Source organism: Octodon degus, unplaced genomic scaffold (genome assembly GCF_000260255.1).
Source record: "Octodon degus isolate 3935 unplaced genomic scaffold, OctDeg1.0 scaffold00070, whole genome shotgun sequence".
In the NCBI taxonomy this organism is placed as follows: Eukaryota; Metazoa; Chordata; class Mammalia; order Rodentia; family Octodontidae; genus Octodon; species Octodon degus.
This window is the reverse complement of record NW_004524646.1, coordinates 4,722,323-4,749,223: the sequence shown is the minus strand read 5'-3', so window position 1 is coordinate 4,749,223 and position 26,901 is coordinate 4,722,323. Positions and strand designations below refer to the sequence as shown.

The following is a 26,901-nucleotide window of genomic DNA, read 5'->3' as shown; positions in this document are numbered from 1 at the left end:
CAGAATGATAGGGGAAAAACAATAGTTAATACCCTGTAAAGCATTATCTTCAAAGTAGTCACTCAGAGTATAAGACACAGATAAAAAGAATTCTCTCTTACAACGAAGAAACTGTATCATATATTTATTTAATTGCATTGCATGATATGCAATTTTTACAGATATAGAAATAAAAAAAATGTATTCATGGGGGCTGAGGGGCGGGGAGGAGCAGGTGCAGGGCAGAAGCCCTGCGTGGTGCTGAGGAGGGGGAGGGGCAGCACCTCTCCTTGCCCTGAGGGTGGTCGCTGCCAGCAGGGCCCACGTTGGCATTTCCAGTGCGGTGTGACTCTCACGTAGGGGCTCGCTGGCCGCTTTACAAAGAGCTCTAAATGTCACGAGGGAAACAGCTGCGGCTACGGCAACATGAAGGCCCAACCACAGGGGCAGGAAGGTAGGGGGTCTCCCTTAAAATGGGCAGGGGACCTTACTAGGTCCCAGCTCCTTGTGGGGGGGACCTGCCCCTGCTGCAGATGATGCTCAGACACACAGGCACACATGGCCAAGGGTGTCCCACCAACACGCCTGCCTCACACGGCTGACAGTCCTCAGAGTGGCAGGCATAGAGGAGAAGCGGCGCCACTCCCAGTTGGCAGGAGAGCAGGCAGAGCTCAGAGAAGAAACTTTCGCTTGTCTCTTGTGTTCTAAATATAACATCGCCCACCTTTTTCCTCTGCGCATGTGGGGTGCGTACACTGACAACCACACAGGCAGGAGAAGCCATGGCACAGTGCAAGACTTGGCCTGGCCCAGAGTGCTGGTCTTACTTTCTAGACAGTTCTCTCAAGGCAAACCTTTGCTGTGGAGCCCTGAGCGATGGAGGCTGGGCTGCAGTGCGGAGCTGACAAGAATGCAGAGCGAGCTGGGCGTGGTGGAACACACCTGCCATCCCAGCACGGTGGGAGGATCACAAGTTCCAGGCTCGCCTGGGCAACTTAGCAGACTGTCTCAAAACAATAGAAAAGGGCTGAGGGTATAGCTCAGTGTGAAGGCCCTGGGTTCAGACCCTGCTATTGCAAACCAAAGAATACAAAACACACTCCAGACTTTGTTCCTCCGAGACCTGTGGCATGGTGCTTAGCTCCTGAGTGTCCTGATTTCGTACTGAGAATAAAATTCTAGCTGTCAATCAGTTGGATCTCAGACCTAGCCTGCCCGAATGTTTACAGAACACAGAAACAAGAAGTGAGGAAATTATTTTGAAAGACAATTATTTTGTGAATCTGCATGTTCAAACTTTGTCATACATAATTTCAAAATAACCACTTGCTGGACAAAGGTCAGCTAGTGTTTGCTTTTCCATTTCATGCCTGGAGACACCTTCATGCCATTTGTGCTCCCCATCAGCCTGCGCACGCCTCGAAGCTCGGGGACGCTGTGGGCTTTGGCACTTCATGGCCAACGAGAGGGAGGCTGAGACTCAAACACACATGTCCATGTTGGCTTAGTAAATGCATAATCCAGAGTTTTAAACTATGTCTTCTTCTCAGGAGGCTGAGGCAGAAGGAGCAGAAGTTCAGAGCCAGCCTAGGCAACTTTGTGAGATTCTGCTCCAAAATCTTAAAAAATAATAAGAAAAATGGCTGGGAATATAGCTCAGTGGTAGAACGCCCCTGGTTCAGTGATCAACAAAACACACACGCAAATACCTTTCTCTCTTCTTTCCTTCTTTCCTTTCTTCCCTTACTTCTCAATTTTCCTGGTGTCACTGAAGTCAGCCAGGTTCCTTCAAACTGCACTGTCATAGTTCCTGGCCTGGCCCCTGCAGAGCATGTGACCTGGTCACAGAAGCCCTGGCCTGCTGACAGCCAGAATAGGCTCAGTGGCAGGTGCCCTGCTATCCAGCTAGGCTTTGGGGTGAGGGCTGGCTTTGTGACAAACCAGGACCTCCTCTGGGGCCTCCAAGCTGGCCTCCCAGTCTTTGCCTGACCTGGGGCCTCTGGCCCTATACCTAAGGTTGCGCCTAGCCCAACAGGACGAAGGGGCTGTGAGCTACAGGCCTTGAGAAACTGTCCTGGGGAGAAGGGTGGGAACACCTGGACGAGTGGGAGAGTTGGGAGGGGATGGAGGTGGTGGCAGGGGTTGAAGCCTTCTGACAGGGAGGACAGGTACCTTGTCTCGGCAGATGGCCCTTCTCTAGGACACAGATGCATGCATTGGCCCTGCAATTTGCACCTCTGGGAACCTTCAGGGGTGGGTGGGGCCAGAGTGCAGGGGACAGGGATGGAAGGGCAAACCCCAGGGCTCCACTGTATCCTGGAGTGGGCAGTGGGATGTTGGGGGCTTCTAAGGTAAGAGGAGCCAGAAAATTTGGTGACCTTACAGCCAGTGGGAGTGAGATCCCAAGGAGTGAGGTCCCATCAACATCTGGCACATCTGCTGGACCTTGACTCTATGCCTCTTGATAAACAGAGGCAGCTGGGGGCCCCGGAGGCTGTGTGTAGGGTCTGGCGCTCTGTCTCCATTCCCTATCTTAAGGAAAGTCCTTAGAAACCATCATCATGGGGATGGAGCCCAAGGAGGATTAAGAAAGCCTGGTTTCCTTTGCCAGACCATGTGGTCTGCCCAAGGTGCTGCCAGTCCTGGGCTCTGCCCCTGTACCCAGCAGGCTGCCAGGGCATTCCCAGGTTCCCTTGCTGTCTGCCTCTGGTGGTCCAGCCAATAGGAGGCCCTGATGGGTAGACGAGGGACAAGCCAAGGTCTTCCTGTGTCCAGCCCCTCCTCCGCTGTGGACACCTAGTTAGATGTGACAGCTTCCTCCTGGCTGGGGACCAGATGGGCAGCTCAGGGCTCATCACTTCTTCACCCCGCTCCTGGGCCCACAGCTTCAGTGTCCTCGATCCTGCTCACCTGCTGCCCTTTCATTGCCTCCTCTGTAGGCAATGCCTCTGCATGCGCCTGCTGCCTTTCACAGGTAGGATCTTCAGGTAAAATGTAGAACGCCTGGGGAAATTGAATTCCAGATAAAGTACAAATATTATTCATACTAATATTTTTATTCATACTACTCTTCATATAAGTGTGTCCTAAGTAGTGCGTGAGGTATAATGATACTAAACAATGACTTTAAGGAATTCATATCTAACTAGTTGCCTTGGACTTTTCTTCCTAAATCTGACAATCCTACTTTCAGGGCCCCTGACTGCTGCATTGGACTAGGTGGACTTGGCAGTCCTGCCATGCGCCCTGCCTGGCAGAGCAGAGTTCAGAACTGCTTCCTTCTGATGTTCGGCTGTGGGAGGCTCTCCTGGGGCCAGGAACCATGGTCTAAAGATGAGTACATGAGAAGACTGACCAAAACGTAACCCCAGTTGCATGTCATCAGTCCCCAAAATGCCTCCAGGGACATGGGCACCCCAGTGACCTGGAATATATCTTCAGTGATCTAGGACACACCCCAATGGCCTAAAACATGCCCCAAGGACCTCAGACACACTCTAATGACCTAGCACACATCCCAATGACCTGGGACACACCCCAAAGGCCTAGAACACACCCCAATGGCCTAGGACACACCTCTCATGATCAAATCTCTACCCCTGGGCCCCACCCTTTAGTGGTTCCACATGTCATCATGGCCACACTGAGGTCCAAGCTTCTGGCTCATAAACCCTGAGCAGCAAACCGTATCCAACTACAGCAGTACCTACAAAACATGGTAGTGGAGTAGGGAAGGGTGATGGGAAGGGACAGCCAATAAGAGCACAGTCACAAGGCAGTCTCCACTGCAGGAAACTCAGTGATGCCAACTAGGAATCCTGGGAGTCCACATAGAGCCTGTGCCCCCACACTGTCCCTCCAAAGGAGCTGGGCATTGGAACCTAGCTGGTGGCCAAAGGCTGTGCCCAGGAGCATGATTACTTCCTGGCACTTTTGGCCCCTACAGGGGAAAAAGAAGTTCAAGCCAGCCAGGCAGGAGCCAGCAGGCGGAAGCCAGGAAGTCAGCAGTCAGGGGCCATTACTGCTTTCCCGGGAAGCAGCCAACATGTGTCTGTGAAGTTGAGCCTCAAGGTGAATTCAGATCCTCTGAAGGCAACATGACTGAGCACAGAGCCATGCAGGGTCCCTTTGTAGAAGACACTCCCGTGTCCTTTCTGTAAGTGAGCACGTTCACTCCTCTTTCCTGCTGAGCTTGTGGTAAGCAGATGGAACACTGTCCCCAGCATTTGTGGAGCCTCGTGCAAAATGACAGTGCAGGCCTCTTACTCAGAAATTATTAAGAGTCTCAAGAGGGCAGCAGTAGAGCATTAAGCCAAACCCTCCTGAGTTCAGGACCCTTGTGCACAAGCTCAGATGCAGAAAGACCATAAACCACCATGTTCATGGTCTCATGAGAGATGGTGGGAGCTGAAGGCAGCAGGCATCCAAATGAGAGTATAATAAACATCTCGCTTGTGGAGCCAGATCCTGCCCCCAGCCAGAGTAACTGAGAGGATCGGCAGCTGCTGCAGACCCTGGGGAGCTGGAAGACTGTCCTCAGAGTGGCCAACTGGGCTCTTGACCTTGGCTGAGGCCCAGAACTTTGCTCCCAGGTCAGAGGGTTGGCAGCCTGGGACCCAGGATAAGAAACACAGATGGACAAGAATTTCAGACTTCTGGATAATACACAGTGATATTCTAGTACGGAAACCTGTTAGGGCCAGACCACACTGCCCTTGGTTCAAGCTTCTGCCCAGGGTGAATGCTGCCAGTGTTTGGAGCTCCTGTATAACAACTTTCAGTGATCCCAGGATTTCTGATGGGGCACATGCGGGCTTCCTTCCCCACACCTTCTGGGAAGCCCTCAGGATTTCATCTAGGTATAGGTTTTCTCTTAGTGTGGTGAATTAACTAACAGTCAACTTGGAATAACCAGCCAAGCTGAGTGAGTATGGTTCTGGGTGTGCAGGACCCACCCGAGGATTGCTGCCAACAGCATAAAGGAACTAAAGAGGAAGATGCTGTACCGTTGATTCTCCTGGAGAAGCTTGTCATGCTGGCTTTTCTGATATGAACTCACCTGCTGTCATCAGAGGAATGCAGGTCCTTGCTGTTGCTAAGGACGGATGCAGTTCTCTCTGGGGAGGCTTTGGTCCTTACCTTAAGCATTGCCTCCTGGCTCCAGGCAGATCCCACAGCTTGGCAGCACCTTCACTCCACTGATGCAGACTTTCTAGCTTCCAGCACTGACTGTGGGACGCTCCCAGTGCAGATCCTTGATACAGACTTGCAGGAGACCTTGCCATGGGCTCCAGGCCTCCAGCTGGACGCCCGAGGACATTGCCATGGGCTCTAGTCTTCGGCTGGACTCTTTAGATCTCTAGCATATGGACAGATCTCTTGCAATGCTCTGCATTTGACTTTTTGGGTGAGCATTGTAAAATAATCCTGTGAATTATGAGTTCTATATTAAATCTATTCCTTTACACGTCCTGACTGCAACACTTGGCTTGGGGTATTTGGAATTGAGACAAGTCAAACTCATGTTGACCTTGATCTTCATGGAACAGGGTCCCTAGATCCCTCAAGATCTAGCTCTTCAATTCTCAGTACATCTCTCAGCATCTTTACTGAAACCACTCAGATGAATTGTAGGTTAAAAATCTGGAAGGGCTCAAATGGGTTCTCTTAGGGCCTCATCAGACCAAAGTCAACTCTGAGCTCCTAGCTGGAGGCTCTTGGAAATCACTTCTAAACTTCAATTGATTGGCAGAGTTCATTTCCTTGCAACTATGGCATGGAGTCCCTGTTTTCCTGCTGGCTGTTGACAGAAGACTGTCCTTACCTCTAGGTGCTTCTCTGGTCCATGCCCATGATTTTCTATCATGTCGCTATCAAGAGTATCCATTCTATTCCTACTGAAATAAACCCTTGAGCATCAAATCCCTCTAACAGCATCTTCTGCTACCAGGTACAAAAATACTCTGTCTTTCAAGGGCCTGTGTGGTTACAGTAGACTCCCAGCCAACCTCCATATCTCAAGGTCAAAGGTTTATAACTCTAATCATATGCACAAAATCCAGCTTCTGGAAAGGTGACAAAGTGGTGAACAACAGAGAAACAGTCTCTAAGATTTGATGTCTAGACACTGGAATAAAGCAACATTAGGAGGAGAGGGAGGAGGAAAGTGGTTCAGCAGGACCCAGCAAGGGTCTGACACGAGAACTGAAGCCCATGGAGACAGTGAAAAGAGAAAACTCAATGTAGAAGAAGGAGGTGACAAGGGGGACTTTCTTCCTGAGCCCTGACTCACCAAATAAGAGCAGCAACCCCACTGGCAGGTGCACAGTGACTACTGGGGACCCGAGTCTGTCACAGAAAAAATTCATCAGTGGAACAGGGCAGTGGGAAGATTGCAGTGGCTGGTGAGTTGTTTGAGTCCAGATGTCCCCTCGGAGAGGGTGATTGGCCAACTAGTAATCATCTTGGAGAGGGGACAATTTTGAGCTCAGAATTCAGAGCAACTTCAGCCTGAATCCATCTAGTGGCTCCCAGTGTCAGGGTGAGACGGAATCAAGTTCATGTTTGCAGGAGGTCAAGGAACCTAGTTCAAACCAGCAGGGAGCCGAGTTCAAACCAGCAGGAGGTACACAGAGTGTTGTAGGCTGAGTAAGTGGATTCCACCCTCAAAACAGGAAATCAACCTGAACTTCAGTGGAACTAAAGGTGCAGGCTTGCTGGGATTATCCACTACTCTGCCATAAACCTTGGATTATGAATCTGGACTCTGCCCACTCCATCTACCAATGACAGCAAAGACAGGCCCTGAAGTGATTTTTTTCCTTTTGTCTTTGTTTTTATTTGTTTGGTTTCCTTGATTGTTTGGGTTTTTTTGTTGATATTGCTGTTCTTTTTTTTTTAATGAGTGTAAACATTGGTTCCCATCTGCTTGTTGTTATTGTTTTTATTTCTGTTATGGTTTATGTCTAGTTGACCCCACAAAACCTCATGCGGTTATGGGACAAACTTCTAGAGTTTCTATTAATGGATGATCCAGTGCTGGGATTATGGATGTGAATGCTGCTTGGATTATGGGTGTAAATGCTACTGGGATTATGGGTGTCAGTGCCTCATCTGGTCTGGGGTCGATGGCCTGAATGCAACATAAGGGAGACAGATTCACTCTCTGTAGCTGTTGTTGCCGCTCCTTCCCCCTTTTGCTCTTGCTGTTTCACTGTTTTCCATTGCCACGAACCGCCCTCATCTGCCATATGCCACTGTGACTTGAAGCCAGCTGAGTATGGACTGGAACCTTCACAAACTGGGAGCTAGATAAACCTTTCCTTTCTTAACTTTGGGTGTCGGGTATTTTGTCCCAGCAATGAGAGAAAAGTAATATTTCTTCTTTTCCTCTTGCCTTCACCAGTTTACCAAGGTTTGCATGGTCTTCCTTTGTCCTCCAGCCTTACCTCTGATTTCTTCTTCTTCTACTACTTCTTTATTTTTATCCTATCCTGTTTTAATTTTTTTTCTTCTAAGAGAAAAATTGCCTTATTTATGGCATATTTGCTATATACGCTTTTCTCGTTTTAGACTTTGTTATATAACCATAAATATAATTCTTATGATTAAAGGTGGAAAATGAACAGTTACCACATTATGTCATTTTGGGCTCTGTTTGACGCTATTATTGTTGATTGTACTATGTTAACCAAGGTGATATAATTGTTCTAATCAGTTATTCTTCCTGGTATACCAAGATTGAGATTGACTGAGGGTTGTTAACAGTACTATAGGCCCATACTGAAGAACCAGGGGCAGGATCAAATAGTCAGCAACTTCTCATCCCTAACAAATTGAAGAGGCAGGATCTGGCAACAGACTCAAAATCTAAAAGCCAGCAGCTATACCTGGAAGACATCTCTGGGCAGTCATTTCCTAAGGATTCCAAATCCTTGTAATAAATGCAAGGTCCTGAGTTTTATCCCTAGTACCCCATGCCACACCTTGGGTGCACAGTGCTGGCCACTGAAGCCAAGCACAGTGGCACACACCTGTAAACCCAGCCCTGAGGAGGCTGAGGCAGAAGGATTGCTACAAGTCTGAACACCTTGTACCAAATAAATAAATAAATAAATAAATAATACTACCTACCATAAGTAAATTGGCAAATAGTTAAACAAAAATCTGAAAGAAAATGAGAAGATATTTAAGCAAGATTTAACCCTAGACTTCCAGTTTACCAAAGGCAAATCCACGGAGCAATCAGTTGGAACAATTCTGAAGCCACACACCTTACCAAAGTGGTAACAGCAGAAGTGACATAGGAGATGTATGAAGCTCTAGAGAAGATCAAATCAGAAATAGTTTCTCAGATAAGTACAGAGATGGTGACGATGATGAAAGACGAGGTTGCTGACTCTACAGCAGATACAGATTTTTTTAAAAAGATCTTAAGGAAATGATGGAAACCATGAATTCTTAACAGAGTAAAGAAATGGAATCCGTGAAACAGATTCAGGCAGGTATCCAGGAGATTAAAAATTCCACTGAAAGTGTACATCGCAGAATAAGCCACCGTGATGGCAGAATATCAGATACAGAAGACAAGATTGAGGTTAGTAATCATTTAAAGAAAAATTTCTTAGTTCAATACCCAGTTCTCCAAAAAAAAAAAAAAGAAAGAAAGAAAAATTTCCTTTAAATGGCAAAGGACTATGAAAATCAATCCAACAGCCGCTAGATGATGTAAAGACTAACATAAGATTGATAAAAGTCAATGAAAAAGCATGTGATAGTGCAGACATAAAAAGCCTATTCACAAAAATAATGGCAGCAAACTTCCCAAATATGGGAAAAGAGTTTGACATACAGATAAATGACGCACTTAGAACTCCAATTAGGGGTTGGGGAGATGGCTCAATAGAATAAGCGCTTGCCTGGAGAGTGCAACAGCCTGAGTTCCCCAGTTCCGCTACAAAAACAAACAAACAAAAAAAAAAAACCTCCAACTAGACATGCACAAAATCCCTGCTGCCATGATAGGGAACACACTCATAAGTGTGACTGATCAGGGTGTCCCAGTACAAGGACTCCGGAGGAAATCGCAGGGTGTTATGGTTTGTGGCTCATTGTTCCCTCAAAGCCTCGTGCAGTCATGGGTTCTAGAATTTGTGATTTATTCACAGTGCAGCGCTGGATTACGGGCGTGAGGGTGACACCCACAGTGGGGCAGGCAGCCTGTATATAATGTAAGGGTGAGAAAGGCTTGCTCTCTTTGTCCTCCCTTTTTATTCTCCTTACTTGCACTGTGTTCCACCTCCACGTACTGGTGCCCCTGTGCCACACCCACTGCCTTGGAACCAGCTGGCTATGGACTGAAACCTCCACAAACCGTGAGCTAAACAAACCTTTCCTTCTTTAATTTTGGGCACTGGGTATTTTGTCTCAGCAATGAAAGAAGAGTAGCTGAGACACAGGGCATCTCCAATCCAGCCACCTCTTTTCTTCCCTCCTGCCTTGCCTTCCTGAGCACATGATGCCGTCCTAAGCACAGCTCCTATTTAGTCCCCTTCACTGCCTTCTCCCACCACCAGCAGCATTTTTAGGAACTTCAGGATCCCTACAAAAATGATAGAAAGGAGAGTCCGGGCCACCCAGGGAGCTGGCAGTAGCTGCTCCAGCTGGGGATTCTCAGCCCTACTTCCAGGCAGCTTATTCCCCAGGGGGAGGGCTGCTCCCTCGCTGCTCAGAGGACGGAATGTCCACCCAGGGTCTGGTGGTCCCACAGGCGGCTTTGGAAAGTGCAGAGCCATCTTCTTGTGGACTACAGTCAGGCAGCTCCAGTGAGCGGGGTGAAGGCAGGACTGCAGGGCCACATGGAACTGGCCAGCTCTTTTCCTGGATGGACTGGAGAGTGTTCAAGAGAGCACTGGGGCTCAACCAGAAAGCACTTTCCAGATATAAGGAGTCAGCCCCATTTTTGCAGAGAAAAAAACCTGAGGCTCAGCAAGATTAAGGAACTCACCAAGATCAGATAGCTTGTGACTAAAGAGGTGCAGGTGACATGTATCTGGGCTTAGTGTCCTTCTAGGCAGAATTTATGACTCTATCAATGCCATAGCTTGAGTCTGGTGTGTTCCCAAAGGCCCATGTGTTACAGGTGTGGTCCTCAGCATGGTGCTGCTGGAGACAGAGCTAGGGAAAGCCTTCCTGTCCTTGGGTTGTGCCTCGGAAGGGAAGTGTGACACCCCGGCCTCTTCCTTTTCCTCTTTCGTATCCTAACCATGAAATGAGCAGCGTGGCTCTGCCACCTCTCCTGCTTCCATATACCATCTCCCGCCAGCTTTAGTGTGTCCACCTGACCTGACTGGCACCCCCAAAATTGTGAGCCAGAATAAACCTTTTTCTCTTTATGAATTGACTATCTCAGGCATTTGTTGCAGTAACAGGAAGCTGATAAAATATACGTATATCCCAACATTAATAAAGTGATCAGAATGGCATGGAACTTGGGTGAGAAGTAGGGAGACCAGGAAAGATACTACAGGGAGATGGTTCTATCCCTGAGGTTCAGAGCAAGGAATTAACACAGCCTGCGGTGGCATAACTTGAACCCATGTCTGCCAAGTCCCTGAAAGCCTCTGTTCCGAGTGAAGATTCTTCCCAGAAAAGGTTCTGGTCCTGGGGAAGGAGGGATGATGACATCCCTGGCTTCGCTCTGACCTGGCTCCCATATCAGAGAATGCCTTTCCATCCCCACCTTATGAAGGTGGCCCCTAAGACAATGCAGGCAGTTGGGCTGAGGCAGAAAGATGGATGTTACTCCTGTCAATCCCCATCCCCACCCCTTTGCAGGCCTGGAGTTAAGGCTGTGCCTCTGTCTCCCTCCCAGGAAGGCCGTATCTCAGAAGACCTGGGCCAGACCTGCCCCTGGAGTGCTGCAGGATCTGCTTGGGTGACTCCCCAAATTTGGGAGGGGAGTCTTCCTCTTTGCATGACAAAGATGGTATAGGGCTAGGCCAGGCCGGGCCTGGAGCAGAAGGAGCCCAGCACAGCTTCCTGGGCCTTGGGCTGCTCTGGATCTTGCTTCCCCTTGCACCAGGCTGGACGTGGTCGCTGAAAGTCTCCGCAGGGAGCAAAGTCACTAAGCAATGCCACAGAAGCAACAGGGCAGGTTGACATCCTCACCCCACCCAACCCTTCCCTGGATTCATGCTGCAGGCATTCTCCTAAAACCACTTCCCTCCACCAGCCCCAGCAGCCAGCCCCAGCTCTGCTCTGTGCACCTCCTGTCCTTTGTGCCTGTTGGTGCACAGTTGCCACTGACCTGGCATGGTGTGCATGAGGGACACATCCTGAGGACAGAAGCAAGCATTGTGATGTCACAGCCCCTCTGTGGCCTTGTGCTTGGAGCAGTGGGTGATACAGCAGAGGCTGTTCCTCCTCCTGGGGTGCAGGACCTTGTCCGGTGCTGAGGTCAGCCAGCTTGAGCATGCCCTCACGTTCTTGTTCTGCTTCCTTGTACTCTGGGGCTGGCCCAGCAGACAGCCAAGCAGGGATGGTCTCTCAATGGTCCAGGGGCCCAGGAACTGAGTTGCAAGGCTATGAAGGGTCCCCGCTAGCTAGACCACCCCGAAAGCTGGGCCACGAACTTGCTCACTGTCTTTGGAAATCTCCAGCCCAACTCTCTAAGCCCTGTCTGAGCTCAGAGCTCATGGTCTGTGGGTGGTGGATGGACAGAGGGTGAGGACCCTATGGCTCCTTCCCAGATGTTGCCAGAAGCTAGCAGCTGTTGGACCCCACACACACACACACATGCACACCATGATCTTGGTGCCTGGAACCTAAAATTTAGGGCTGATGGGGCTGTAGCACTTCTGAGGAGGTGAAGATGCATCTCAGAGCACTAAGTTTTGGAATCTGTGAGCCTAAGTCCAAACTCAGGCCTGCCCTGGGACCTGGAGATGGTCATGGCTGCTCTGAGACTCCGCTTTCTTTGCTGTGAAGTGGGGGCACACCTTGGCGTCTGAGGGCTACAGAGAGGATTCCGAGAGGAAGCTGCCTCTGCATTCGTCCTGTTCAGACCACCGCCTCCTGCATGGTGCACCCACCTCCCATGCGGCCTGGGGCTGTTGATCATGGACACAAACCAAAGAGCTGGCCAGAATGACCGCGATGACAAGGACAGGGACCTGAAGACGCTCTTGCACCAGCTCTGCCAGCTGCAGGCCAAGTATGAACTGTCCCAGGCCTGCTGTCCCCTGCTCCGGCCTTTACCCCAAGTGACTAGAACAGAGTAAAACTTCCCCCAGGGGACACCAGGCCAAGAAAGTAGACGAGGGGGTGGGATGCCTGGGAGTAAATCCAGGCCATGGGGTGGCTGTGGGGACAGACTGAGGTGTGGCCCTCATCCTTTGGCCTCAGCTTGGGCTGTGCATGGCTGTCCCTCTGCCGCATCCGCACGGTGCCTCTGAAGTCAGTCTGCATGTCTGCTGCCCTGGCTGTAAGTGGAGACCCTGGGTCCTCCACTTACTTAAAAGGGACTTAAATTAGTAGCCACCTACCCAAGTGTGAAGTTAATGCAATGGATGTGTCCCTGAGAAGCTTTATGAAACAAAGTCCAGCCCTGTCAAGATCTCAGGGGGCTTTGGGTCCCAAGAAGGGCAGCGCTACTGCAGTCCCTAAGCCTCCACAGTACTTATGAGAAAGATCTACACTGTTCAGATTTACAGATTAAGAATGCAACAGCTTGCTCTGTGTCACAGGGCAGTCACTCAGTGATTTCACCCAGGCCATGCTGGCACAGTCAGAGGGTGTGGGCAGGCCGAGGCCAGGACAGCCCCCCCTTCCCTCTGCCCTTGAGTTCTGACCTTGACTGGGTCCAGAGGAGGCGGTGTGGAGATTCTTGTCCTGAGTCAAGTCGGAGGCTGGGTGGAGCCAACCTGAGGCTGAGCCTCACGATGTGATGGGCACTGACGTGTGTTCCCGCCAACTGTGGGAAGGTCTCATGCCCTTGGGAGCAGGCTGACAGCCCACACACAGACAAGGGAAACACCTAGTTCCAGTCACAAGCTGGAGTGGCCCACCTGCTGGATGGCCTTGGCTATCACCTCTCCCACCTCCAGGAGGGATACAGGAGACTCTGGCACCAAGAGGACCTGGTCCTCCTCCTCTCCATTTCCCCCTTCACTGCCTGACCACCAGAAGTCACTGACCTGTATGTGGTTCGGCTTGCTCCCCAGGAAGACAGGATTGGATGCTCCTTAGGCAGCGGCCATCTGATAGGTACCAAGTGGCCAGCCCAGTGCAGGCCTAAGCATGAGTACTTGGAGGGTAGCCCAGGCCAGGGCCACGGGGGACAGGGGCAGCCATACCAGGCTCTCTCCATGTCTCGGCTCCACAGGCAGAGGAAGCTGGAGAGAGAGCTGCAGAGGCACAAGCCATTCGTAGACTATCTGATGAAGGTCCTCGAGAGAATCCCCAAAGGTCCGTGGCTTCCCGGAAAGCCTGGCCCCTCCATGCTGGGACACAGAGTGTGGCATCCCTGAGTCTGAGTTGCTCATCTGCTACCTGAGAATGCACAGAGGTGGGAGCACTGGGGCTGAGAAGGACACAGGTGCCCAAGTCAAGCTGCCTGGTCTCTACCTTGCCCGCCCTGACAACCGTGTGACCTCCAAGGGTCCTTGGGGTCTTGATTTCTTTCTTTATAAAATGAGCACAGTAGCTGTGGGGGCTGCATGATCCAATCCTTTTCCTATACGCACGGAATGTCATGCCCTGCATTCAGCACCCAGTAAACTTCCCACGAGGGGTTGCTGTCACCCCTGTCCCCAAGGGTTCTGGGCCTGTAGATTCAACCAACCTCAGATCGAAAGTATGAGAAAAACAAAATTATACCTGTTCTGCACAGATTTTTTTTCTCCTTGCCATTTTCCAAATGACGTGGTATGGAAAGGATCAACACCACGCTGACATTGTGCTAGGTATGGGGAGTCTTGGGGAGGCAGTTAAGGTCCCTGTGGTCTATGGAGGTTCTCTCTGAACCCCACACCATTTCAGAGAGGGATCAAGCCTCAGAGCATTGTGGAGACTGGGGGTGGGGCATTGTTGGGACGCTCCCACCTGTACTGGAGGACGACAAGTATGCTTTGCTTGTCCGTGGTCTGAGGGTTGGTTTTGTTATTATTAAATAAACACTAAAACTGAAATGAGTTTTAGTGTTTTGTTTCGTTTTGTCTTGTCATAATTTGTGCCCAAGTTGGTTGATAAAAGTGCTTCCTACTTCCTAGAAAAGGGAAGACAAAATACATTTTGTCATCAGTATTAGTTCAACATTATAAAAAATAGAAATCATTATTAGCATTTAATAAATATTTACTCTGTGCTAGACTCTTCAGCCATTTTTTCTTTTTGTATCCTCCCAAGCTTCTGGTCTTGGGAGAGAGTTAAGGAACTTGTCTGAGGCCCAGCCAGGAGGCCACGGGGCTGCCTCAGCTTCCGGTCCATCTGACCTCATAGCCACGGGGCGCAGTGCTATAAAGAAGGCTCTAGGGCCTGCCGAGGGGCTGTGGAGCCTCAACTGTGTTCTGGAGATCAGCAGAGGCTTCAGAGAGCGGGCGACTTCTTGGGGGCTCAAGCGAGGTTGGCAGAGCACGGAGCTTTGCAGGAAAGGGAAGAGCGCCCTGGCTGGCCCGCATGGCGGAGTGGGCGCATGCGCTGGAGCTGGCAGGGCTGCTGGGGTGGCCCCGAAAGCCTAGCTGAGGGAATGCTAGGGCCCCCAGGCCAAGGGTGGGGCTTGACGCGACCCAGCACCCAGAGCTGCTGCGGCCTCCGGTTTGGGGCCTTCCTGACTCAGCAGTTCAGCCCTATTTGCCTCATCCAAAATGAGTTACCAGCTTCGCCCTTCTCCCTGGGGGTTGGAGCCTGCCACTACCCTTAGGCATCTCCTGCCTTCCACCTGCAGCCTAGATCCAGAATCTGGGTTCTTAGTTACCCCCTGGGGACTTTTCCACGTCCCCATTTCTCCTGCGGTGGGAGGAGGCACCAGGCGCTGTCCCGGAGTTCATGGGCAGGAGCCCCCTCAACCCAGGGCTCCAGCAGGAATTCCCAGCCGCGGCATCGCCCATGAAGCCCCGTCCCCACAGGCTGCAGCGATGTGGAGAAGCCCAAGGCGGCCCAGCTGGAGGCCCTGGTGCAGCGCTACGGGAAGCTCCTCGCCGCCAGCCAGGACGTCCAGCAGTACCTGGACGCCTTCTCCCAGATGAGCAGGACCATGCACGCAGCGCTGGAGTCCCTAGAGGACAGCCACAGGGCTCTCGTGCCGGTGAGAGCCACTTGCAGCTTCGACCCATCCCCTGGCTCAGAGTGCTGGGGACCCAGTGCCACTTGCCTGCAGCAGGGGAGTCTGAGCGAAAGGCCCCTCTCGACCCCATCCTGTGTACCCTCTCCTTCACTGCCTTTCTTTGCACACAGTGGGAAAGCTGAGTTGTGGATTCAGAAAGACTGGGGGTTTGGTCCCTGCTTGACTGCTGATGAGCTGTGAGAGGCATCTGCAGCTTCTCTGAGCCTCAGTTTCCTCATCTGTCAAATAGGCACAACACATCCTAGCTGTTAGGGTTCTTGTGAGACACCAAACAGATGTCTCACTGGTAGGCATGTGGCACACACCTGAAGTCCCAGCTTCTCAGGAGGCTGAGACAGAAAGATCCCAAGTTGGGCTAGTATGGGCAATGCAGAGATCCTGTCTCACCATAAGATAAAAAAGGCTGGAGGCCTGGCTCTGTGGTAGGGAACTTGACTAGCATGGGCAAAACATTAGGTTAAACCGCGGCAACTGCTAAACACAAAAAGGTTCAGAAATCCCACAATGCATTGAACTTTTGTGTGGTGCACGTTCCAGGGGAAGGGACGGCACCCACAGGCATAGCCCTGAATCCTGAACTCTGCTGTCCCTGGCACCAGGGCAGTGGCATGATATTTGGAGAGTTGCTGTCCCCTAGTGTCAAGGATGCAAAACTACCCCATATGGCCTCTTTTGCCCTTTGGGAGAGAACCGGATCCACTCTTGGGTGGTTCCTGTGAGAAGCAGTTTAGGAGCTCTGTGGCCTTTGAATCTCCAGTATTTGCAGGCAAGGCTCAGGCGAAGGGGAAGTGAGTGTGGCGACCATGCCAGTGGTGAACAGGACCCTGCCCTTCCTGAGAGCTCTGATGTCCTCCGGAAGTCCCCCACCCCATGAACGTCAATGATTTAAGAACATCGCGAGAAATTTTACTTAGCTTAACTGCTGGGGGTGTCTCTTTAATTCCACACCTGAGACTCAGCCTTACTATTCTTCCCAGTTTTACAATAAGGAAAAGAAAACTTGAGGAAGGGAGGCCACTTGTATTTGTCCCTCATCCTCCTAGTTTGCAGTCCAAGGTGTCCCCACAACCCTGCTCTTGTGTCCCCCACAGTCCTGAGGCTGTGTTTGCCTCTGCTGCTGGGTGTCTTTCTGGCTCACCTGGGAAGACCCCATCGAAAATTCCTCTCAGGCCTGCAGCCACCCCCCACTCTGGGAGCCCCTGCAGACAGGTGGGTACCCCGGGATGGCCTAATGTACTTGCTGCAGAGCCTCAAGATGCGACTGTGTCAGCTGCAGAAGAAATGTCACCACAAACATCAGGAGCAGTGGCGGCAGATAGAGCGCGGCGTGGCGCACCAGAACAGCCTGGGCATTGACGCACATTGCCACGTTGGAGGCAACAATGTGAGTCAGGTACGGGGTGTCTGGGAGCTGTGGCCTCCTTTAGTAGCATCACCTTCACACACACACACACACACACACACACACACACAGAGCACACAGAGCACACACGGGGATACAAGATGGATAGCACACAGATGCGCACACACACACACACACACACACACACACGTGGTCACAGACGTGTGCCCATGCCTCTCACGGCCATTTGCTGTCACAAGGCTTCTCTAAGCCAGAGCTGGTACTCCTTCCTGGAAGAGAAAATGGAAGCCTCAGACGTGAAGGACCAAGCCCCGCTGAGACCCAGAACTGAGCCTGCCGGCTGGTCCCAAGGTCAACAGCGTGGTGGTGCTCAGTCAAACACTATACAGTGTGTCTGCTTACTAATGAAAAGATGCCAGGGCCCCAGGCAAGTGGCAGGCACGTCTTTGGGGACTCTGGCATCTCTTTGATCACTACCTGGCTTTGCAGAGCACAGGGCCAGTGCCCCCATCAAGGCCAGGATTTCCAGATTCCATTTTTGCACTGCCCCAGCTGGCCACAGAAGGGGTCTGGTTATCCTGGAGCCCCGGCTACCTCACCCATGCCCTTCTGATCTTGGAGACTGCTGGGGACTCTGGAGATAAAGGCCCAGGGCTTGGGGCTAGGCTGAGCACCCTCCTCTAGGCAGGACACAGTCACTGAGTGACTTCAGGACCTCCCTGGGCTCAGATTAACCCAGCCCAGTGGGATACAGGAGGGTGGGGGCTGCTGGTCTCCAGCCAAGGGGCTTCCAGGGGATCTGGTCCCTCTGCATCTTTCTTCCTAAGCGGAGAGCCAAGGCTACCACAGCTGGCTCTCAGGCCAAGACCTTGGAGGCCTGATAAAGTATAAGGCTCCAGTGCTGCCTGGAAGGGGTGCCCTGGGCCTGCCCATCCTACTTGGAGGAGGCCTACAGATGCCCCCACCCAAGAGGACCCTCTGAGATGTATTCACCGGGACTCTCTTTTAGCTGGGGAGGGTGCCCAGGACTCTTCCCAGCTCTGGGAGCAGGATACAGACTGGGTAGGACCAAGGCTCCTGGCCAGGCCCTGGGACACCTCTCTGGCCTGGGTGAGCTGGGGACAGGGCTCAGGGGCTGCTGGGAGGGGCCTGAGCCTTTGCCTTCCTGTAGGGCCAACTGCTCAGCTACATGCAAGGGGCCATCAATAACATGGCCCAGCAGTGCTGCCCACCGGCCCGTGGCAATCCCACAAGCATGAGCCTCTTCTCCAAGCTGGACCTGATTCAGGTGAGATGGGCTTGCTGCCTCGGGCTCCTTCCAGCCGCACCGCAGTCTGAGCTTGCCCTGGGCCCTGACCCACACAGTCTTTCTTTCTAAGAAAAGAAATGACGACTATGTCAGGGAGTCCCCAGGGTCCCCTACATCTGTCATAGTAGGCCTCCGGGTAAACATGTCATCACTCAGCCAGCATCGACAGGGTCACCCACGTGTGCTCAGCATTGGGTGAGGTAAAAAGCTGTATGTGGGGAGAGATAAAGGCTTAAGAAATGCATGACCCTCAGAGAAGGGGTCGGGCACCATGACAGTGGACTTCTCAGAGGAAGCACGGAGAAGAGGCTAACAGCCACTCGCAGGGATCACATGAGGATCCAAGGACTTGGCCACCATGTCCTCTGCTTCCGGTACACCTAGGAAGGCCAAGGTCTGGTGGTGTTTTGTTCCCTGGGAGGCAACATCCAGGGCCTGAAACACTGGCAAGTGAGACACGTTTCCTCCCCAGGCCTTTATATTGGACAAGATGGAGACCATGAGGATGATCTCACTGCTCACAAAACCCAGGGTGTGCTGGGCAGGGGACAGCCTCAGGGACAGGAGCCTGAGAAGGGAGCCCAGGCCTGTCAGGAAGGGGCCAAGGAGCCAAGCAGTGTCCCCCAAGACTCCCTTTCCCAGCAGCCAGCCTTCAAAGTGCTCTAGCCTGTCCTAACAGCTACCTTACAGGCCAAGTCATCATGACCGATTGGCTTCCCTATCTGCTTCCCCTCCTGTTCTTGTCACTGCCTGAGGGGGGTGGGGAACAGCCTAAGGTAGTAAAGAGGCAAGTGTAGCACCCATGGTGGGATCAGCAGGGCTGCCTGGGCTGAAGGAGGTGGCAGCAGAGGGCTGGGAAGCCCCAGGTTGTCACCTGCTCACTGGGGAGCCAGGGCTGCATCCCACCTGTCCCTGGGGTCCCACTGGCAGCAAGTGAGGGAATGAATGGGGCTCCTGCTGGGCTGCCAGGGGACTGCCACTCGCTGCCTTGCCCCATAGCCAAGTGCCAGGAAACACTGGTTTCCTAGCTTCTGTTTACTGGAGGAAGCCACAGCCAATGTGACTGTGTGGCTTGACCAGGCCACACAGCCAGCTGAGAGATTGGGATGGGACTTGAACTCAAGTACAGGGGCCCCAAGTGGGACACTGGCCCTGTTGTGGACCTCAGTGAGGAAAGGGTAACGTGCACTGGGTGAGGCACAGCTCACGTTCAGGCCTGGGTGGAAGCTCCCTGGTAGAGGAAGTGGGCGGGAAGAAGGGAGGCAGGAGCTGAGTTCTCACAAGACACAAGGCGACCCCTAAGACCCCTTAGCCTGACTGCACTGCTCTGAGCCAAGCCAGGTGTCACCCTCTAGCAGGAAGGGACCTTTGAGGATGGCAGGCCAGGTGCACTAGTGTCACCAGCTCTGCCTTCAGAGCACCTGTCTGGTACAGTCATCACTTTTATCACCCCAGCTTGAATTCTCAAAGGTTTATCTTAACCACATATCACAGCACCCAGGGTGCAGCCTAGCACAGCATAAGCTTTCAGTAAATGTGTGCTGGGTGAGCAAATCATTACAGCCTCTGAACAAATGATGGATGAATGAATGAATGATTGCATAAGAGTCTTAAGCAAAGGAGCAAATCTCTAAGAGAAAATTTTAAGGCAAGTAGAGGAGCCAAAAGTGAGGGCCATCTGGTAGGGGATGCAGAGGAATCTTGGCCGACACCTGAGCTTTAGGTCGTCCAAGCCCGATGCACAAGTGGGGTGCACACCCGGCTGCACCACCTCCCAGAACAAGTGCTGCCTCAGCAGCCCTGGAGACGAGCCCTACTGTGCCAGCCGTGTGTCCTCGTGTTGTCCAGGGAATCACTGGGGTAAGAGCAACTCCCTCTGTCCCAGCTATGCAGTGTTGCAAATCACAAATGACAGCAGTGCTGTCACCAGTCCCCAGGGCTGCTGCCAAGGAACAAGGGTACGGGGACCTCCAGACCCAGGCCTAGGGTGCTGCCTGCTCCTGGGAGCTGGCAGGCCTCATTCTGAGACCCACTGGTCCTTAAATCATAGAACTGGGTTGGCTGGGACAAGAGGGGCAATTCCCAGGAGAGTGGTTGTGAGTGTGTGTGTGTGTGTGTGTGTGTGTGTGTGTGTGTGCAGACAACTAAGTTTCTGTCTTAAGGTCATGCAAAAGGCCTGGGTAGATTATCTGAAACTCTGGGAATACATCTGGGAAGATCTAACTCAAAGGAAGGTATTGAGATATCTGTCCCCTGCCTTGGTAGGGCCCAAGGCAGGAGGATCATAAGCTCCAGGCCAGGCTGGGCAACTTAGGGAGAGACTGTCTCAATGGCAGCAACAGGGTAGCAAAAAAAGCAAAACAGAATTGGCAGGTGGGCTGGGACAACACGCTCATCACCCCACCCCCGCGTAGAGTAGTATAGTGTATCACTTAGAGTTTTCAACAAGTTGAGTTTAGACCATGACGCGATGTGAATTTTGCAATCATGTCCTGCACTACAGGGTCCTCCCTTGGGTTGTTTAGTCCTGCATTTGTCAGTTTTACTTTTCTTGTTCCCCGTGATCTCACCTAAGAAATCAGTGAGACATTGCCACTTGGAAGATGAACCCTTTTCAACTCTCCTACAGCTAATGGTAAAGCGCTGAGGGTCAAACAGCCAGTCTGAGAGGAGCAAGTGGTCAAAGTCTGCCTGCAGAGGCGAGGTCTCCCAAGAGCAGCTGAAGCTGATGCCCTGGCTCAGAGAGGTACAGACATCTGCTTACCGTAGCATTGAGCAAAACGTGGCAGAGCTCAACGCTAGCTGCCGTTGTCTGAGATGTTGTTCCCACCAAAGTGTCTCAGACGGGGGCCTGCCCCTTAGCTCAGTTCTTTAAGTGGCTGCTTCAACAAAGCAGTCAGGCTCAGGTTGCTGTGGTTCGATCCCCACAACACAAGACAGCCAGTCATGCCTTGAAAGCATTTGGCGCAAAAAAAAAAAAAAAAAAAAAAATCACTTCTGCCATTTTGGGGCTGGTGAGATGGCTCAGTGGTCTAAAGCGCCTACTTAGAACAAGCCTAGCTAAAGCACAGGGACCACGGTTCAATCCCCCAGCACCACATGCCAGCCAGCCCCGCCCCCTGGTGGGCTGAGCTGGCCACACACACACACACACACACACACACATACATACATAAATAAATAAATAAATAAATAAATTTAAAAAAAAAAAAAAAAAGTGTCTCAGACTTTCCCCAAACATCCTAATGGTGGACGAGAGTGAATTTGACCTTCAGGGGCCTGAAAGGAAGCCCACAATTTCTGCACTCTTGTGTCTCATCGGAAAACATCATTTAAGTGAACTTGCGCTCTGTGTTATAGCTCTTGTTTCCAGTGCAGAAATCATGCTTTTTCCCTGCAGAAGTCACTGATGAAGCAGGAGATCCAGGAAGCATTCTGTGTGTCCCCACTTGAGTCCCCCCACCCCCACCTTGGCGGAGGAGCCCAACCCATGCCCCACCTCACACCTCACCCCTTATCTTCAAACACAGCTGCTCTGGAAGAGGGCTCACCGCCTCCCTGCTGCCCCAGACAGCGTCCCCAGCCTCACTCCCCAGGCCCGGGAGAGTTTCTAGGGCTCACAGAATCCTGTGTGCCTTAGATACGTGGGGACCTCGCTCCCCCTTGGGGGGTGGCATCAGGCTCCACTCAGGGTGGGGGCTGTGCCCCTCCTGCTGCCCCAGCTCTCCCTGATGGTCAGGCGGGACTGTGTGTCACCCTGGGTCCTCTCCCATACAGCTGGCCACGAAGCACAGTTTGTACCCCCCCATCTCTGCGCCCCACCCTCATCCTCTCTGATCAGCCCCCAACTGTAGCCTCCTACTTGAACTTCGGCTCCCACCCTTGATCTCTCAATCCGCTGTCACAGCAGCCAGCCAGACACATCTCACAAGAGGTCATGTCCATCCTCCCTCTCGCCCCTCCCATGGCTCCCCATTGCCTTAAGTAGCACCCCTTCCCAGTGCTTGTGTCATCTGGCCCTGGCCACCTCTCTAACCTGACCCAAGGCCGGCTTCCTCTCTGTGCTCTAGTGAGGCCTACCCTTCTCAGGCCCTAGCCCTTTATCCGTTAGCCTTTGCTTTTCTACTCGTTCATTAGTACATTTTCATGAGCATCTCCTAGGTGTCAGGTGCTGAGCTAGACACGCAGGTGCTGGGGGACCTACCCTCACCCTCTTGGGCCTGATACCTAATAGGAAAAGGTGCATACAGCAGTCTCAAACTGAGAGAAATGCTACATGGGAAGTGACGGGGCTCTAGGACAAGACTCCCCAGGTAGAGATAGGAGTGGGCAGATGAGACCTCCGAGACTCATTCTGCTACCCTGGCTCAGTCTCCACATCTCTGCCAGGCCTGCCCTTCCCCAGAGGAGCCGGGGCCTCGCTGTCTGCACCCCGGCACCTGTCCTTTTCCTGCACCACACTCGCCAGAGTTTGCAGTGTTAAGACACAAACTTGGTTAAGGAGAGCAGTGGCAAGAGGGTGCTGTCGCACGGCCATGCTGCCTCGGTGGGAGCTTGGGGAAGCAACTGCACAATCACAGGAGATGTGGCTCGTGAACCCCATGCACAGATGGGTAAACTGAGGCCAACAGCAAGGGAGGCTGTGTTAGTGACCCGGGGCCGCACCATGACGTGGCCAGGGGTGAGCAGGACGATCTTCAGCAGTCAGGCCTCAGCTCAGACAACTTGAAGGCTTGGCTGGGGGACAGTAAGCCTCCAGCTCACACTCCCCTGTGAGCAGCTGCAGGGCTCCACGGGCAGCACCACCTGGGGTCTCAGGTCTGTCCTCCCTGGAGGTCTGTCTCAACTCCTGTCTAGGCGTCTGCTCACTTCATGGTCAGCGACAGTGCCAGAGAAGCTGAGCAGAACAGAGCCACCAGCACTCAGTGACCCAGGATTGGAAGTGACACCCATCACGATGGCTGCCCTGCCAGTGAAGCGCATGCCCCTGGGAGGGGAGGGGAGACCCGTAAGATAGGGTCCTTTCCCTGTTGAGGCTCACAGGGCCAATTAGGAAACCAAGGCTGGGCATCAGTAGCAACAGCTGCACGCAACTCCCAAGCAAGAAGTGAGAGCCCAGGGGCCGGGGAGATGGCTCAGTAGAATAAGTGCTTCCCTGGCAAGCACAAGGGCTAGAGTTCAATCCCCAGTTCTAGAAAAAAGAGAAGAGGAAGAGGAAGAAGAGAGAGCTCAGCCCAGACTTCAGCCTCAGCCCATGGACTCAGGTTGGGGCAGGAGGTCCAGGGTAGCCCAGAAAGGGCACTGCCCAACTTTTCTCCTGATTCCATCCTTCCTGACCACAACTACAGGGAACATGAACTGTTAGAACTCTGGGGTGTCACTTCACATGGAAATCAGATGCTAATGAAGTGTGTGATCTAGGCAGGCCGCGTGGGCCACCCTCCTGGCCCAGGTGGCCCTAGTGATTACCGTGAAGTGCTTCCAGGCTTCCTGTTAAAGATAAGAGCACTTAGGGTGCAGTGTGCATAGCAAGTTACCAAGGCAGGCAGTGGAGACATGGACCTGGGTGACAGCTGTCCCATGTGGGTTAGAAGCCGTCACTGGGTCCCGCCCACCTTCCAGAGCTTGGCATGTGAAGGGGGAATGTCTCCTAGATGCGCAAGGGCTAAGATGCACCCCACATGCCTTCACGAGTCAGGCTCATTCCACCACAGAGAAGCCCGATGGTACCAGGTCAGCACCTCCTGCTGGCCCTGGCTATCTGGACAGCACACCCAATGCCTTGCTGTTTCCTGCGCAGCCTGGGACCCAAGGCATGTGGGCCCGAGGCAGCCAGCCCGAGACAGCCCGCCAGTGGCCCATCCATCATCTTTCTTTAGCTGCAGACAATGGTTAAACCCAAAGTGCAGCCTGGTGAGGTGCTAACTGCCTTGATGCCCATTCCGCCTCCAGAGCTCATGCCTTGCCTATGGAACCCAGGGCTTGTGTGCCTCAGCTCTCCAGGCTCCTCTCCAGGACACAGAAATCCCCCTTCCCTTTTGCTTCTCCCGCAGATGGACCCTCACTCTCCGCCCCATGTCCACAAGCAGCTGGATATTTAAACCTCAGTGGTTTGGGGGGTTCTGACCCCATCTTCACCCTCTGTTGGGCCATATCCTGGGCCCCTTTTGCAGGGCAGAAAAAGAGGCACTGAGTGAGCTGCTACGGTTTGCAATTAGATGTTGATCTGTGTGTCTGAGCAGGGAGAGTGGCACTTGTGTCGCACTCAGTGTCCAGCCCTGTTCCCTATCTGGAAACGAGGACAAAAGGGTTTATGCCCATCTGGTGACAGTACGGACCTCTCCTCTGAGTGCCCAGCAGGTGACAGAGGAGTCACCTGTCTCTAACCCCCCACTTCCACCCTGCCTAGTTCCAGAAAGATCTCCTTTTGAGCCAGTTCAGCCTCAACTTCAAGCCCTTCATTGCTTAAACTAGAAAGATCTTTCCTTGATCTCAGGTGTGCCAGGGAGGCAGTCAAGGGCCCCACTCTAGCTCTGTTGTCCTGTGATCTTCCCGGCAGAGGAAACTCCATCAAGGGGGACACTCCACCACTCACAGTTGAAAGAGAACATGGCCCTCGCAGGAGCTGCTGGAAGCTCTGACAGGGCCTGGTCCTCCACTGCCGGCAGCATTTTCTTGATCTAGGGGAGGTTGATGACCCTCTTTTGGGTACCAGATATGACTCATCTTGGAGTTCCCTCTTGCCACGTGCAAAGCCACACCTGACCACTGAAGCCTTCAGGTCTTGGGCCCCATCATTACCAGCACCATGGGTGGATATGAATTTCTGTGGTGTGGAAACTCAGAGGAATTCATGGCCAGCTGGAATCTAGGAAAGCTGCTTGGAGGAAAAGCCAGGCTGTGGTCGGTGGGTGCTCTGAAGTGGATAAGCACCAGGAAGGTTCTATACTCTCAAAGCCATCTAAGCTCCTGTATGTATGGAGGAAGTGGGAAATGAGAAAGACGAGGAGGAAAAGGAGGAGGAGGAGGAGGAGGAGGAAGAGGAGGAGGAGGAGAACCAGGAGGAGGAGGAGGACGAGGAAGAGAACGAGGAGGAGGAGAAAGGTGAGCAGCAACGTGGAAGGCCAGCCCCATGAGTCACAGTCTTGCAGGCAGCCACCCCTGTGTGCCCAGCGCCTTCCTGGCAGCCTCACTCTCCCAGGCCTTGTGAAGCCCCACCTGCCACCTTCCAGCTCCCACCAGGACACCTGGACCCCAGGGAAAAGGGCCACAGGAAGCAGGGCCATGTCCTTCTAGACAGAATCCGATAGCCCTGTCCAGAGCAGCCCCTGAAGTGCAGCTCACAGGTCAGCCCAACCCAGCTTCTCAGCTGACTGGAACTAGAAACTTGGAACACATTTCTTTTCCAATCACCTTTCTAGAATTGAGGAAGAAGCCTGTGCACTTCCAAGAGGAAGAGAGCATTTCTCCGCTCCTGAGCTGCTGCGCTGAGGAAAGCTGCTTCATTTTTTCACTGAGGAATGAGTCCCTGATATACATACTGTGATTTGGGGCCTTTTTCTTTAAAGACATCATGGCTAAATGTGTTCTTTTAAAAATCACTTAAATTGTCCAGCCCTGTCATTGAATGAGAGACAAAAGCTAAGAGAGGACCTGGGAGTTACCTGAGGACACACAGCAGTGTTTGGTAGCTCCCAGAGCCAGGGGCCCTGACTCCTTGTGGTCTCCAGCTGCAGGGTCCTTCCGCATGCCAGTGTGGAGCTCACTGTGCATAAGTAGGTGTCAGATAACAGAAACCTAAAGTCTAGGGCAGTGTCTGGTAGTGTTGTGTATAACTGCACAGTGCAAATGGTTATCCTGTTCCTCCTGCCTCTGTACCTCCTGTGACACCACACTGACCACGCAGGATATGATACCTGGAGGGATGGGGAAGGGGCTGCTAGACCAATAAGTATCAGTACGCTTGCTCCTCAACCCTCGATGGAGTTACATGCAGTAAATATCATGAATTGGAAATATCGTAGGGTGAAAGAGAGTTTAACACACCTAACTACCGAACGCGCAGGAGAATATCAGTTGTTTCCTGATTGCAAAGCTCACTGGGAGCCATGGGCCAGCATCTGCAGAGTCCTGGACGGAACACTGCTAGCCTAGGAAAAGATCACAATGTAAAAATTCCACGGTAGACCCGTGCACGTGGTGCCTGTGCTTAGGAAACGGGTGCGTGCGATGTCCCAGAGGATCTCCTCTCACACTCACCCACAGTCATCCCCCACCCCCCAGGTCTGCAGATGAGCGCTGCAATGATAGCTGGCTGCTCCTTATTTGATGTCCAGTAATAATGAGCTTGTACGCGGGTGAGTCACCTACACCTACTCACGGTGTGCGCCTCCTACACAGACCTACAATTCCAGAGCCATACAGTCAACCATCCCGAAAATTTATTCAGTCAACAAACATGAATTGGGTGCGTGGCAACCTACTGATTCACAAGTTCGTAGAGGTTATTTAGCTGCAGGCAAGTAACAATGTTACTGGACTCGCGTTTCCTGAGTGCCTGTCCTCTGATCTTGAGCAAACTATACTTAGGTGACTTTGACTGTTAATTAATGAGGGCCAGCTAATCTTCCAGAAGACTTCAATTTGTAGTTTTAGTTAAAAGCCCTTCAGCCTTCACAAAGCAGGGCTCTTCTTTTTGGGTTGGGTTAACCCCTTGGCTAGTTTAAAGTTTTCTGTGTCTTTAAAAAGGGGCGGCACCCTGTCAAATATCTCCTAAAACATAGGCTGAAAGCACTTGAAGTCCCACCCACTTTCTGTGACGTTGTACGGCCCGGTCTCTGATTGCTTGCTGCCCAGGTCAATCGCGGGGCGTGTGTCTTGCTGGGACACAGTGGAGGTCTAGCCTTT

General features: G+C 52.3%; 1 protein-coding gene across 1 annotated transcript; it reads left to right on the top strand.

Annotated features, from left to right (window-relative positions):
• Positions 1-11,784: 11,784 nt before the first annotated feature.
• LOC111817787 lies at positions 11,785-18,670 on the top strand. Its single transcript, XM_023719631.1, has 7 exons — positions 11,785-11,793; positions 12,000-12,193; positions 13,364-13,446; positions 15,105-15,283; positions 16,569-16,706; positions 17,857-17,973; positions 18,467-18,670. The coding sequence occupies exons 1-7, from the start codon at positions 11,785-11,787 to the stop codon at positions 18,668-18,670; spliced, it is 924 nt and encodes a 307-aa protein (XP_023575399.1).
• Positions 18,671-26,901: the final 8,231 nt, after the last annotated feature.